Source organism: Eimeria tenella, genomic scaffold (assembly GCF_000499545.2).
Source record: "Eimeria tenella Houghton genomic scaffold, Eth_scaff1, whole genome shotgun sequence".
NCBI classification, from domain to species: Eukaryota; Apicomplexa; class Conoidasida; order Eucoccidiorida; family Eimeriidae; genus Eimeria; species Eimeria tenella.
In genome coordinates this window covers 824056-836529 of record NW_013541457.1, presented here as the reverse complement: position 1 = coordinate 836529, position 12474 = coordinate 824056, and the positions used below count along the sequence as shown (strand labels likewise).

The 12474-nt window shown below is 54.8% G+C and overlaps 2 protein-coding genes across 2 annotated transcripts in view; one reads left to right on the top strand and one right to left on the bottom strand.

The window, feature by feature from the left end:
• The window catches only part of ETH_00005220 (DNA topoisomerase III beta-1, putative), a gene marked incomplete at both ends in the record, with an annotated part of 11484 nt that extends 812 nt beyond the window's left edge, over nt 1–10672 (top strand). Inside the window, 20 exons of the mRNA XM_013372435.1 lie at nt 957–1169; nt 1742–1794; nt 2139–2256; nt 2544–2666; nt 3130–3228; nt 3483–3623; nt 3976–4122; nt 4344–4679; nt 4998–5132; nt 5634–5766; nt 6200–6276; nt 6923–6977; nt 7576–7700; nt 7982–8108; nt 8758–8844; nt 8966–9000; nt 9651–9714; nt 9886–9968; nt 10128–10195; nt 10558–10672. Coding sequence (XP_013227889.1) covers nt 957–1169; nt 1742–1794; nt 2139–2256; nt 2544–2666; nt 3130–3228; nt 3483–3623; nt 3976–4122; nt 4344–4679; nt 4998–5132; nt 5634–5766; nt 6200–6276; nt 6923–6977; nt 7576–7700; nt 7982–8108; nt 8758–8844; nt 8966–9000; nt 9651–9714; nt 9886–9968; nt 10128–10195; nt 10558–10672 — 2334 coding nt within the window. The remainder of the gene's footprint in view (nt 1–956; nt 1170–1741; nt 1795–2138; nt 2257–2543; nt 2667–3129; nt 3229–3482; nt 3624–3975; nt 4123–4343; nt 4680–4997; nt 5133–5633; nt 5767–6199; nt 6277–6922; nt 6978–7575; nt 7701–7981; nt 8109–8757; nt 8845–8965; nt 9001–9650; nt 9715–9885; nt 9969–10127; nt 10196–10557) is intronic.
• A 209-nt stretch (nt 10673–10881) lies between these two features.
• ETH_00005215 (uncharacterized protein) overlaps nt 10882–12474 on the bottom strand; it is a gene marked incomplete at both ends in the record, with an annotated part of 11150 nt that continues 9557 nt past the window's right edge. Inside the window, 2 exons of the mRNA XM_013372434.1 lie at nt 10882–11785; nt 11998–12432. Coding sequence (XP_013227888.1) covers nt 10882–11785; nt 11998–12432 — 1339 coding nt within the window. The remainder of the gene's footprint in view (nt 11786–11997; nt 12433–12474) is intronic.

Genomic DNA, 12474 nt, shown 5'->3' with positions numbered 1-12474 from the left:
TGTTGCTGGTGCGCACTCTGGTCGCCACAGCAGTTGCAGCACTTCTTTGCAGCGGAATGAGCAGCAGCAGAACTCGGAGCAGCAGAAGCAGCAGCAGCAGCAGCAGCCCATTCGTTTGCTGCGTTCCTCTGCTTGTGCGTTTCTGCTGCTGCCGCAAAGGGGCATATCTACCAAACGGAGTTCCCGCCTGCATTCAATGACTGGGTGAGCAGGAGCAGCAGCAGCACAAGCAGCAGCAGCAAGAGCTGCTGCTAACGGAGACGCACACAGCAACACCAGGAAACAGGGGCCGACAAAAATAAAGGCCGTGTAGCTAACTCGCTAGCAATATACTTGGCTAGCTGGCTCAGCAGCCAGCTAGCCAACCATACAGCTAGCTGGCTAGCTATGTGAGTCGCTAACTAGCCGCACAAATGGCTAGCTGGCTGCGTACCTAGCTAGCTAGTCACGTAACTAGCCGGTTAGCTAGCTCGTTACGTATCTACTGCCCACTAGCTAGCCAGCTAGCTAGCTAGCTGGAGAGCTAGCTAGCTAGCTAGCTCTCTGCCGACAATAAACTTGCAGCCATGAGGCAATTCAAAAGCGTAGCTATCTGTAGGTCCTCTCGCCACGCGCGGCCAGTTGACTAGCTGTTTATCCGCCTAGCTAGCTAGCCAGCTAGCTAGCCAGCCAGCTATTCAGCCAGCTAGCCAGGTAGCTAGCCAGCTGCCTAGCCAGGTAGATATCCAGCTAGCTAGCCAGGTGGCTATCCAGCTGACTAGCCAGCTAGCTATTCAGCTAGCGAGGCAGTTAGCTTGAACGGGGGCCAGCTTCGGGGCGTGCGGCGCGGTTGCTAGCTGCAGCAGCAGCTGCCGCAGCAGCATTAGCTTCAGCAGCAGCTTTAGCAGCAGCAGCTTTAGCAGCAGCAGCTTTAGCAGCAGCAGCAGCTGGCGCTGCTGCGTGTGGCTGCGGCGCAGCAAAGAGTGGACCCGGCGTCTCTGTTTGAGGCGCCGGTGATAAAGACAGAAGCAAATCCGAAGCAGCGGCTGGCGAAGCACTTGCAAGAAGAGGCTCGGGGCTGCATGCACTTGGTGCTGTGGCTCGACTGCGACAGAGAAGGCGAAAACATTTGCTTCGAAGTCCTCGACCTCTGCAAGGCCCACCTCGTGAAGCCCCCCAACAAACAGCAGGTCGCCCTCCTGCTGCTGCTGCTGCTGCTGCTTGCGCTGCTGCTGTGGGGGCTGCTTGCCCTGATGCTGCGGGGGCTGCTGCTGCTGCTGCTGGTTGCGCTGCTGCTGGGGGGGCTGCTTGCGCTGCTGCTGCGGGGGATGGTTGAGCACCTGCTGCGCGAGTTGGGCGCTGCGGCTGCGGCGTCAGCTGCATGCAGTGCGCTGCTGTTGCTGGCTGGGGTGCTGCTGCTCCTTCGGACGCTGTGGCGCTGCTGCTGCTGCTGCTGTTGCTGCTTATACTGACGGCTATGGTGTTCTTAATGAGGGGGAGGGCGCCGATAGTGAAACGGCTGATCAGGCTGCTGCTGCTTTTTCTAATGTTGCTGCTGCACCTTCGTTTTCTGCTGTTGCCGATGCTGCTGCTGATCGCGATCTTTCCCGCTGCTGCCGGTCCTCCTGCTGCTACCGCTGCAAACGCTGCTGCTGCTGCTGATACTAGTGCAGCTGCTGCCGCAGCGCCCTTTGCTAATGCAGCTGCACCTGTCCGTAAGCTGAGGCTTGTGCTGCTGTTGCTGCTTCTGGTACTGCTGCAGCAGCAAATATGGCGCGCCCACTTCTCCGCTTTAGCACCTACAGATATCCAGAAGTAAGCTGCCTCCACAAACACTAATCAGCAGTATTAGACCACTGCTAGGAATATCTGCTTCTGAAATGCTGCAGCAAAGAAGCACCTGCTATGCCCTGGGGGCCGTTTCTGCTGCAGCAGCAGCAGCAGCTCTGTGCCTTTTCGTGCTGTTCCGCCGAATTTTTCACTTTTCTTACTTTTTCGACCTTGTCTTTCTTCTTGTTTAATTGTTCTTGAGGCTTGCCGGCTGCTGACTGTCCCTAAAAGTGAATTGGTGCCCCACAGCCTGTCTTTGCTGCTGCTGCGGCTACTGCTGCTGCAACAACCTGCTGGGCCCTTCGCTGCTGCTTGTGGGCCGCTCGCAGGGCCATGAAGCAGCTGGGCTCTCCCAATAAGGACGAGAGCGACGCTGTGGATGCGCGGCAAGAGCTGGACTTGAAAATCGGCGTCGCCTTCACCCGCTTCCAGACGCAGTACTTCCAGGTGGTGCAGCAGCAGCAACAGCAGTAGCAGCAGCAGCAGCTGCAGCAGCAGCAGCAGCAGCTGTAGCAGCAGCAGCTGCAGCAGCAGCTGCTGCTGCTGTTTCTTCTGGCTTTTAGTCTCTTCATTTCGTTTTTTTGCTGTTTAGTCCCTCTACTTTGCTTCTCTTCGTCGTCCAGTCTCCGCCTTTGCCATCATTTGCTGTTGCTCGCTGCTCTCCCCGAATATTTTGCTGCTCAACGCCTTTTTTGCTGCTGCTGCTGCTGCTGCTGCTGCTGGCTGCTCTTCAGGGCAAGTACGGAGACCTGGACTCTTCTTTAATATCTTACGGGCCCTGCCAGACGCCGACGCTGCAGCTGTGCGTACACCGCAGCGACACCATCCAGGCCTTTAGGCCGGAGGAATATTACCAGGTAGCGTTTATTTCATTTAATTCATTTCACGTTGTTTATTTCATAATGTTGATTTCATTTAATTTATTTGAGTGTATTCATTTCATTCAATTCTTTTCATTCAACTCAGCCTTAAAAAGATTGCTGTTTTTTTAAAGGCTCCAATGAGCCTTGTTTGTGGCCACCTACCCCTGCTTCCCCCCATTGCAGGGCTTAGGATTTAGGGTTTAGGGTTTAAAGTCTAGAGTTTAGGACTTAGGGTTTAGGGTTTGGGATTTTGCCTCTCAGTGCATGCTTCGGGCTTTCACTGCGCTGTGGTGCCATGGTTGTTCTATTCTGCCGTATTCCGTGCTGCTGCTGCTGCTGCTGCAGTTACTGCAAAGCTGCTGTTGCTAGGGCTGCTGCTGCTCCTGGAGCTACTGCAAAGCTGCTATTGCTAGTGCTGCTGCTCTGCTGCTGCTGCTGTTGCTGCTGCTGCTTGCAGATTCAGCCAATTGTCCGAGTTGGGGAGCAGGAGTTGACGCTCGAGTGGGCCAGAGGTCAAGTTTTTGACCGCGTGGTGGCCCAGATGTTTCACTTTATAGTAAGGCTGCTTGTGCTGAGGTGTATATACACCCGAGCTGAAGGACCGCCCGATATGGCCACAAGAGGCAGCAGCAGGGGAAGCAAGAGAAGCAGCAGACTGGCAGCACAGCAGCGCAGCAGCGCCGCGAGGCATAGAGATGCAGCACATGTTTTGTGGCAAGCGGGCAGCCACAGCAGCAAACTGAGGGGCAATTCTGGAGTGCATGCGGGGTTCACTTTTGCTGTTGCTGCGCCTCTGCGGTGTACGTACAGGTGCAGTCCGCCACCTTCGCCGTCGTCAGCACCACCAAACAAACTGAAGAAGTTCTTCCGATGCCTCAGGCCCTCAACACTGTGGCGCTGCTTAAGGCCGCCAGCCAGCGCCTGGGACTGGGGCCCCAGCACGCGATGCAGGTCTGCTGCTGCTCCTGCTGCTGCAGCTGCTGCCCCTGTTGCAGCTGCTACAGCCGCTGCTGCTGCAGCCACTCCTGCTCGTGCTGCTGCTGCTGCAGGTGCTGCTCGTGCTGCTGCAACTGCTGCTCGTGCTGCAGCTGCTGAGAGCTGTCTTTATGCTGTTATTTGGGGATAATGCGGCTCCTGTAGCTCCGCTTAATTCTGCTGCTGGCGGTGCGATTGCTGCTGCTGCTGCGGTCCTGCATGGCCCCGGTTCGTTGGCAGCAGCTGCTACTGAGCCTGTCGCGGCTCCTGGGAGTTTGCCGCAAATATGCCCACTGCTGCTGCTGCTGCTGCTGCTGCTGCTGCTCAGGTGGCGGAGCGTCTGTATCTTGGGGGCTTCATAACTTATCCTCGCACAGAGACATGCACTTACCCTCCCTCTTTCGACCTCAAGGGCACAGTGGCCATGCAAGCAGCAAATCCCTACTGGGGAACCGACGCCCAGCAGATCCTGCAAGTCAGTTTATTTTGCTGCAGCAACTGCTGCTACTGCTGCTACTGTTGCTGCTGCTGCTTCCCGTGGCGGTTGCGGGCGCCTGCCTGCTCTCCCCCTTAGGACCTGCCACACGCTTTGCATCACTTTGCCTTCCTCTACTTAACCGCTGCATCCCCAGTCGCGTGCGAGTGCGCTGCTGCCACTGCTGCTGGTGCTGCTGGTGCTGCTGGTGGGTGCTGCAGCGGGGCCTGGCGAAGCCGCGGGCGGGGACGGACGCGGGGGACCATCCGCCGATAACTCCAGTGCGGAGCGCGACGGAAGGCGAAGTGGGGGGCGGGGACGCGTGGGCTGTTTACGAGCTGGTGTGTCGCAGCTTTTTGGCCTCAGTGGCTGGAAACTGCAGGTTCAAGAAGACCACGATTTGCTTCCAAGTCCACGGCGAGGCCTTCGCTGCCAGCGCCAAAGTTTGCCTCGACCCCGGCTTTACCACTGTCTTGAGACAAACGGAAATCCGAGACTCCAGGCTCCCTCCCCTCAGCGCCGGAGACAAAGTCCCACTCCAGAGCGTCTCTATCGTGGTCAGCCAGCTGCTGCTTTTCCCTGCTCCTTGCTGCGCTTTTCTGCGCCTTGATGCGCTTTGCTGCGCCTTGCTGCGGTTTGCTGCGCCTGGCTGTGCTTTGCTGCGCCTTTCTGCTGTTTGCTGCGCTCTGCTGCGCCTTGCTGCGCTTTGCTGCGCCTCGCTGTTGCCCTCTATATATAATATAATGTAGTATAATATAACATAATATAATATAATATAATATAATAATAATGCAATATAATATAATAATAATATAATATAACATAATGTAAGATAATGTAATATAACATAATATATATATGAATGGGCTTTTCAGGAGCGACTGACTTCCCCGCCCCCATATTTGTCGGAGTCGGATTTGCTGGGGCTTCTTGAGCGCCACCGAATCGGCACAGACGCCTCCATGGCGACGCACATTAACAACATTTGCGAAAGAAACTATGTTTCGCTTGTGAGGCCCCCCCTTGCCTATATATATATATATATGTATTAATATACTCGTGATAATATAATTAATAATAACAATAATACTAAGCATAAGAATAATGATAACGATGAAAATAATAATAATAATAATAATGTATTTCTCTCTCTAGCTGCTGCAACTTTGTGGACTTCTTAACCATAAATCCCTGCCTGTGCGTTTCTACGTGTACATGCGCCGGCTGTCGCCCGCTGCGCCTCTGCCATTTTCCCTTATTTCTTTCTGATTATTTTCTGTTATCATTTTGCGTCAATTTTACTTTATTAGCTCTTTCTGGGGCTGCTCCCTGGTGCAGCTGCTGTGGCCGTTGGCCTGAGCGCGTCCTGTCTGTGGTTTTTGCTGCCTCCCGTCTTTCGTTGCTGCTGCTGCACTCTGCTGCCTAGAGTCTGCTCTGGGCTCCCTAATAACTCAGGCTTTATGGTTTAAGGTTTAGGGTTTAGGGTTTAGGGTTTGGCCCCCGGCGTGCAGGTTTCTGGCCGCCGCCTAGAGCCCACCAAGCTGGGCATTTGCCTCGTCCACGGCCTCATGGCAATTGACGCAGAGTTGGTTCTTCCCTTCGTGCGCGCCTCCATAGAGCAGCTGGTCGACGTCATTGCCAAGGGTAAACCCTAAAACCTAAACCCTAGGCCCCGTTGGGACTCTGCGCCGGGCAGTGCTCGCAGCCTGGAGTGCCCTCTACCCCGTGAAGCGCCGTTGCATGCGCTCTAATTCCTCTTTCTGGGGTTTAAGTTTGAAGGCCTGGAGAGCCTTGTGGGGCCCCAGGGGGAGCAGAAGCAGTCTATTGAATGTGTTGTTTACCTTTTTGTTCTTCCCAACTTTTTATAACGTCTTTGTGTCTTTTCATCTGCGCCTTTTCCTTTTTTCGCACTCTTCGCATGCGCCGTTGCTGGTGTCTGTACACCCCGTCCCCGCTGCACGGTGTCTTTGAGGCGCTGTGGGGCTCTTTGTTTCTTTTTCATTTCTTTTCTTTTGCCTTTTTGCTGCCTCGAATTTGTGGGCCTTCTTTGCCTGGCGCGCTGTCTCTTTGCTGCCAGGAAAAGCCCCCAGGGAGGCGGTGGTGCAGCACTCGCTGAAGATATTTAAGGCCAAGTTTTGCTACTTCGTCAACAAAGTAAGCAGCAGAAGAGCGGCTGCGGCCTGCGGCCTTTAGCCTCTTTTGGCCCGCAAAGACTGTTGAGCTTTGGGTGCAGCTTTTGACGCTTTTTATACTTCATTGGCTGTGCGCAGGCCTCTCTTTTTGTGTGTGATTCTGCGTGCCATACATTTCCATACAGATGCAAATATATGTATATATAATATTGTATTGAGAGGCCCTAGCAGCAGCAGGCCCACATATGCATATGCATTTATAAATAAATATATATATATACTATATAACGTATACATTAGATATCTTATATAATATAGATTATGTACAATATTAAATATACATATAATTGCATATGCATATGTGGGCCTGTTGCTGCTAGGGCCTCTCAATATTATCTGTCTTTGCCACTCCCTGCGCTGGGCTCTCTTTTTCTGCTACTGTCTCCGTATTTCTCGGCAAATATCTTATTGCTTCTCCTCTTGTGCCTTTTGCTGTTTTTTTTTGTCCCCTTTTGCCTGCCATTCCCCCCTCTGCTGCCGGCTGCTACCTGCTGCTGCTTGGTGCTGCCCGCTGCTGTTGCACGCTGTTGCTGCACCCCGGCTGCCGCTGCTGCGCAACAGCTGCTCATTTTGGTGCTGCTTCCCATTGCTGCGCGGTGTCTATACAGGTTGAGAGAATGGACGCTTTATTCGACGTCACCTTCACCGCTTTGTCGGCCACAGGTGCTTTTTTGCTGCTGCTTTCTTTTTCTTTTCTTTTGCCTCTTTTTTCCTTCTCGCTTCTGTTTCTATTCCAAATACTTAGAGATTAATTCCTTCTTCTTCTGCTCCTTCCCCTCTTGCTTGCAAGACCTATTGGGTCTTAATGCGATATTTGCATGGTTAACTGCAAAAGTAGCAAGCTAGCTGACTAGCTAGCTGGCTAGCCAGCCAGCTAGCTAACTAGCTAGCTGGCGAGATATATGCACGTTTGCTTTTAGGTAGCTAGGAACATATAAAGCCGCGATAGGATTGCGTTGCTATGGCGACTAAGTAGCGGGCGAGGTGGATAGCTGCACCGCTAGCTAGCCAGGAAGCCAAATAGCTAGCTGAGCTGCAAGCCTGCGCGCCGGCCGCGGAGCTGCAGCTGCAGCTGTCTGACGCAGCTGCAGCTAGCAGATGCAGCTGCAGCTAGCTGGAGCAGCTGCAGCTAGCTGGCGCAGCTGCAGCTAGCTGGCGCAGCTGCAGCTAGCTGGCGCAGCTGCAGCTAGCTGACGCAGCTGCAGTTAGCTTGCGCAGCTGCAGCTACCTGGGGCACCTGTGGGGCTGTGCCTGCTCGCAGGCAACCCGCTGTCCCGCTGCGGGCGCTGCAACCGCTACATGAACTTCATAGCCCGGAGGCCCTCGCGTTTGCACTGCCGCACGTGCGACCTCACTCTCGACGTCCCGCAGACAGGCACCATCAAGGTCCCTTCTGTTGCTGCTGCTGCTGCTGCTGCTGCTGCTTCGGCTGCTGCTGCTGCTGCTTCCCTTGCTGTTGCTGCGCTTGCTGCTGCAGCTTCTTTTGCTTTTGCTGCTCTTGCTGCTGCTTCTGTTGTTGCTGCTGCCGATTCTTGTGCTCTTTCTGCTCTCGCTGCTGCTGCTGCTCGTGATGTTGCTGCTGCTCCTCTTGCGGGTGGACACGCTGCAGGTGCTGGTGGCTCTCTTGCCGACTGCTGCTGCTGCTACTGCTGCTGTGTCTGTTGCAGCTTTACAAGGAGCTGAAGTGCCCACTGGACGGCTACGAGTTGCTGCTTTCTGTCAACACGGGGGGCAAGGCCTTCCCCTTTTGTCCTCTCTGTTACAACGACCCACCCTTTGACACTGAGGGAGCGAGTGCGACTTGCTGCTGCTGCTGCTGCTGTTGCAGCTGCAATCTGTCGGGTTCAGTTGCTGCTGCCTGTGTCTCTCCTGCTTCCATTCTGTCTCCGTCTGTCTTCTTCTTCCCGTGTCTCCTGCTGCATTTACTTCTATCCTTTTGTCCTGCTTATCGCTTGCTGCGACTGAGTCTTTCCTTTCGCCGCATTTTCTGCCTGCTGGCCCTTCTTCATAAAATTGTCTTGTGTTTATGCATGCTTTATCAATTTGTTCGATTTTCTCTGGTTTTTGCCTGTTTGCTTTCTCGCCCGACCCCTCCTTTTTGTCTTGGTTGCCATATTTTCTCCATGTATTGCTATTGAACGAAATCACAGCAGCAACAAGCCGCAGCAAAGGCTGCAGCGAGGGCAGCTCGCAAGGGCAGGAGCAGCAGCAGTGACCACCAGATGGGGCAGCAGTAGAAGCTAAAAACAGCAGCAGCAGCAGCAGCAGCAGCACCAGCCTCAGCACCAGCAATAGCAGCAGCCGCATCAGCAGCGGCGCCAGCTGCAGCAGCATCAGCACCAGCAACAGCAGTATCAGCACCAGGAAGAGCAGCAGCAGCAGCAACAACAGCAGCAGCAGCAACAGCAGCAGCAGCTCGTCTTTGTGCGTCTGTGCTGCACAGAAGTCATGACCTGCGTGGACTGCCAGCACCCCTCTTGTCGCCATTCAATAAATGCTGTGGGAGTTATGCGCTGCCCTCAAGAGCACTGTAGGTCTCATTTGATTTTTATGTTTCTGCATTTATATTTTTTGCTTCCCCTTTATGCATTTCCTTTGCATGCGCTTTTGCTTCCTCTTTTGCTGCTGCTCTTGTGCTGCTGCGCCCGCAGGCGACGGTTTGCTTTACCTCAACCCGGTGTCGCAGGTCAGCTGCTGCAGCCAGAATGGTCTTCTCTTGAATTATTTTTGCTGCTTCTTTTTCTTTTTTTTCTCCATTTCTTTATTCGTTTGCCTCTTTTTCTCTCTGCATGCGTGCTGCTGCCTCCTCCATTGCTGCTGACTCTAGCTGCTGCAGCTGCACTCCAGCTGCTGCAGCGCTGCAGCTGCACTCCAGCTGCTGCAGCTGCACTCCAGCTGCTGCAGCGCTGCAGCTGCACTCCAGCGGCTGCAGCTGCCTTTGTTTCTCGCCTTGGCCCCTCTCTCTCTAGTTTATTATCTCTTTTTTCGTTGCTGTCTTCTTTTTTGCTTCTGTTTCTCCAGCACCCCTTTTGTCTCATTTGTCTCACTTAGCTGCTGTTATCCATGCCTCTTTCCCTCTCCAGCTGCTTCTAAATCTTTATGTTATTTTTCATTTGCTGCGCTGCTGCATTATCTTCATTTTGTATTTGCTGCACTGCTTCTGCTCGCCTTAGACGCCAAGCCCAAGGGGCAGCAGCAAGTGTCTGCAGCCGCTGCAATTTGCTGAAGACAAACTAGCAGCAGAAAAATAAGAGGGACTCCCGCTGCGGAATTTCTGCCGCTGCAGCTGCTGTTGCTTGCTATGCTGCTGCTGCTGCTGCCATCTGTTGCTTGCAGCCTCGCTGGCGCCTCGACTGTACGGTCTGCAGATTTGAGCTCCTTCTATTTGAAGGCGCATTTAGTGAGCAGCAGCAGCAGCAGCAGCAGCAGTTGAGAGTGGGCGCAGCAGCTGCAGCTTTCCTAGTGTGGGAATAGATTTTGATCCACAAAAAGCTGCTTCTTGATGCAACAAAGGCATATAAACTGTTCGTGCTGCTGTTATTGTTGCTGCTGCTGCTGCTTTGACCCGCAGAAGTCACAGTGACGGATGAGGAATGCGCCGAATGCGGCAGCATGCTGCTCGACGTCACCTTCTCAAAGTCCAACCCTCTCAAGGTACTGCTGCTGCTGCCTGAGCTGCTGCTGCCTGAGCTGCTGCTACCTGAGCTGCTGCTGCTTCTGCAAAATCCTGCTGCTTTCCCCGCTCCTCAGGCAGGGCTGTTAAGTTTGTGGGGCAATTTGCTACTGTTGCTGCTGCTGCTGCTGCTGCTTCAGGACGGCTCTACCGAGCGCAAAGGCTGTGTGGTGTGCGACCCTGTGCTGAACGAATTCGTGTCGAGCAGGTCAGCAGCAGCGCACATATCCGGCTGCCTTCCCATCCCGCTAGCTAGCCAGCTAGCTAGCCAGCTAGCTGGCGATTTCTCTGACTAGCCGTTTCACATAGCATACATCCTCGCCGCTAGCTAGCTGCCACTGCGGGCTGGGATTCCTAGCCAGCCGTTGCAGGCACTGGGGTGTACATGCAGCTTACGGTGTACGTGCAGCCTGGGGTGTACATGCAGCGTGGGTCGTACATGCAGCCTCGGGTTTGCATGCAGCGTAGAGTGTGCATCCAGCCTGGGTGTACATGCAGCGTGGGGTTTACATGCAGCGTGGGGTGTTCGTGCAGCCTGGAGTGTACATGCAGCCTGGGGTGTATATGCAGGTTAGGCAACGTTGCAAGACGCAGAGGAGGCAATTTCAGAGGGAGGGGCCGCAGGGGTCGCGGCAGAGGCCGCAAGCCTCCCGTAGACCCCAAGCTCAGCTTCGACCGCTTCTAACGCTGCAGCGGCAGCAGCAGCAGCAACAGCAGCAAATACAGTGATAGCAACACAAAATGGGGGCGTGTCTGTCCTCGTGAGCAGCACAAATTGTTCGTTTTAAGAGTTGTTTGACAGACTCTGCACATAAGGCTTTTCTACTACTGCTGCTGCTGCTGCGCACCAAAGCCGGCACAACAAAAGCTGCATTTAAGACTAACACTGCAGCTTTAGGAGCAGCCAGCAGTAGCTCTGCAGCAAAGCTGCTGCTCCGCAGGAGCGGGTGCTGCAGCGCTAGCTGCAGGTGCTGAAATAGCAGCAGCAGGTGCGCCACCACTAGGTGCAGCAGCAAGCTGTGAGGTGACACCAGTAGGTGCAGCAGCGGGCGCCGAGCCAGCAGCCGCAGGAGCAACATCAGCTGCTCCAGAAGCAGTAGAAACGGCTGCATCCGCTACAGCAGCAGCGGTGGCATCGAGTGTTGCAGCAGCACACTTTTCGGCAGCGGACGCTTCAGCTTCCGTAGCAGCAGCAGATGCTCCAGAAGCAGCAGCAGTTGGAGCAGGTGCTGCAGCAGCAGATGCAGCGGGAGCAACAGCAGGTGCAGCAGCAGCAGCAGCTGCTGCTGCTGCTACAGCCTGCTGCTGCTGTCGCTGTAGCTTGCGTCTGTTCCTCCTGGCAGCTCTGCGCTGCTTCCGATTCGTTCCAACTTTGCTTTCCTTAGGCCGATACGTAGCAGCAAATGCTAGCACTCGCGGCGACAGCAGCTGCAGCACCTGCTGCTGCTCTTGCTGCTGCTGCTGCTGCTGCTGGCCACGCTGCAGCAGCAAGAACGGTAGCTGCTGCGGAGATCCATGGCTAGATATTGCACAGATTAATGCCTTCTGCTGCTTCCTGACTGCGTGCTGCTCCTCAGCGGAAGCTTCGCTGCTGTTGTTTGTAGGAGCAGGAGCAGCAGCTTCTGCGGCACCGGCTGCGGAGTCGTCTGCGGCGACCGGTTGCGGCTGGGAGCTTGTGCTGCTGCTGCTGCTGCTGCTGCTGCTGCTGTTGCAGCAACATCTGGGTCGCACCTGGTCGTACACTCCAATAGCTAAAGTCGTGGGCAGGCCAACAGCAGCAGCAATTCTTTGTCTGCAGCTGTGGAGATACCGGACAAGGCCAAAGCCGCCAATGTTAAGAAAGCAGTAGCAGCAACAGCAGCAGTAGCAGCACAGCAGCAGGAGCAGCAAGGGGAGCGCCCGTACCAGCAACTGCAGCAACAGCAAGAACAGCACCCATGTAGGCAACCGCGACACGAAAGCCAGCAGCAGCAGCAACAACAGCAGCAGCAGCAGCAGTAGCAGACGCACAGCTTGCTGCGGATTACAACCGCGGGTATATTCAACATAGACGCCAGCAGCAGCAGCTGCTGCACCCCAAAGCCTCTGAGGCCTCCATCGGCCGGTGAACAGCAAACACAAATTAGAGCAGCAATGTTGCATGTTGCAGCTGCTGCAGCGGGTGCCTCTGCTGCTGTTCCTGCCGCTGCTGCTGCTGCTGCAGTGGATGCTGGTCCTCTGTCGCAAGGTGCTGCAGCAGCTGCTGCTTCACTTGTTGCTTCTGCTTTCTCTTCCTGTTGCTGGGCAGCAGGAGCTGCTGCGTGCGCAGCAGCAAGTCCTGGTGCTACTGCTGCCGCTCGTGCTGCAGCAGCAGCTTGCTGCTCTAAAATGGCAGCACATGCGTTGAACCCAATAGCTGCTGCTGCTCTTAGCCTTATGCCCGCTGCTGCTGCAGCATTGCAAAGCCTGCAGCAGCAGCAGCAGCAGCACGATGGTTGCAGCGGCTAC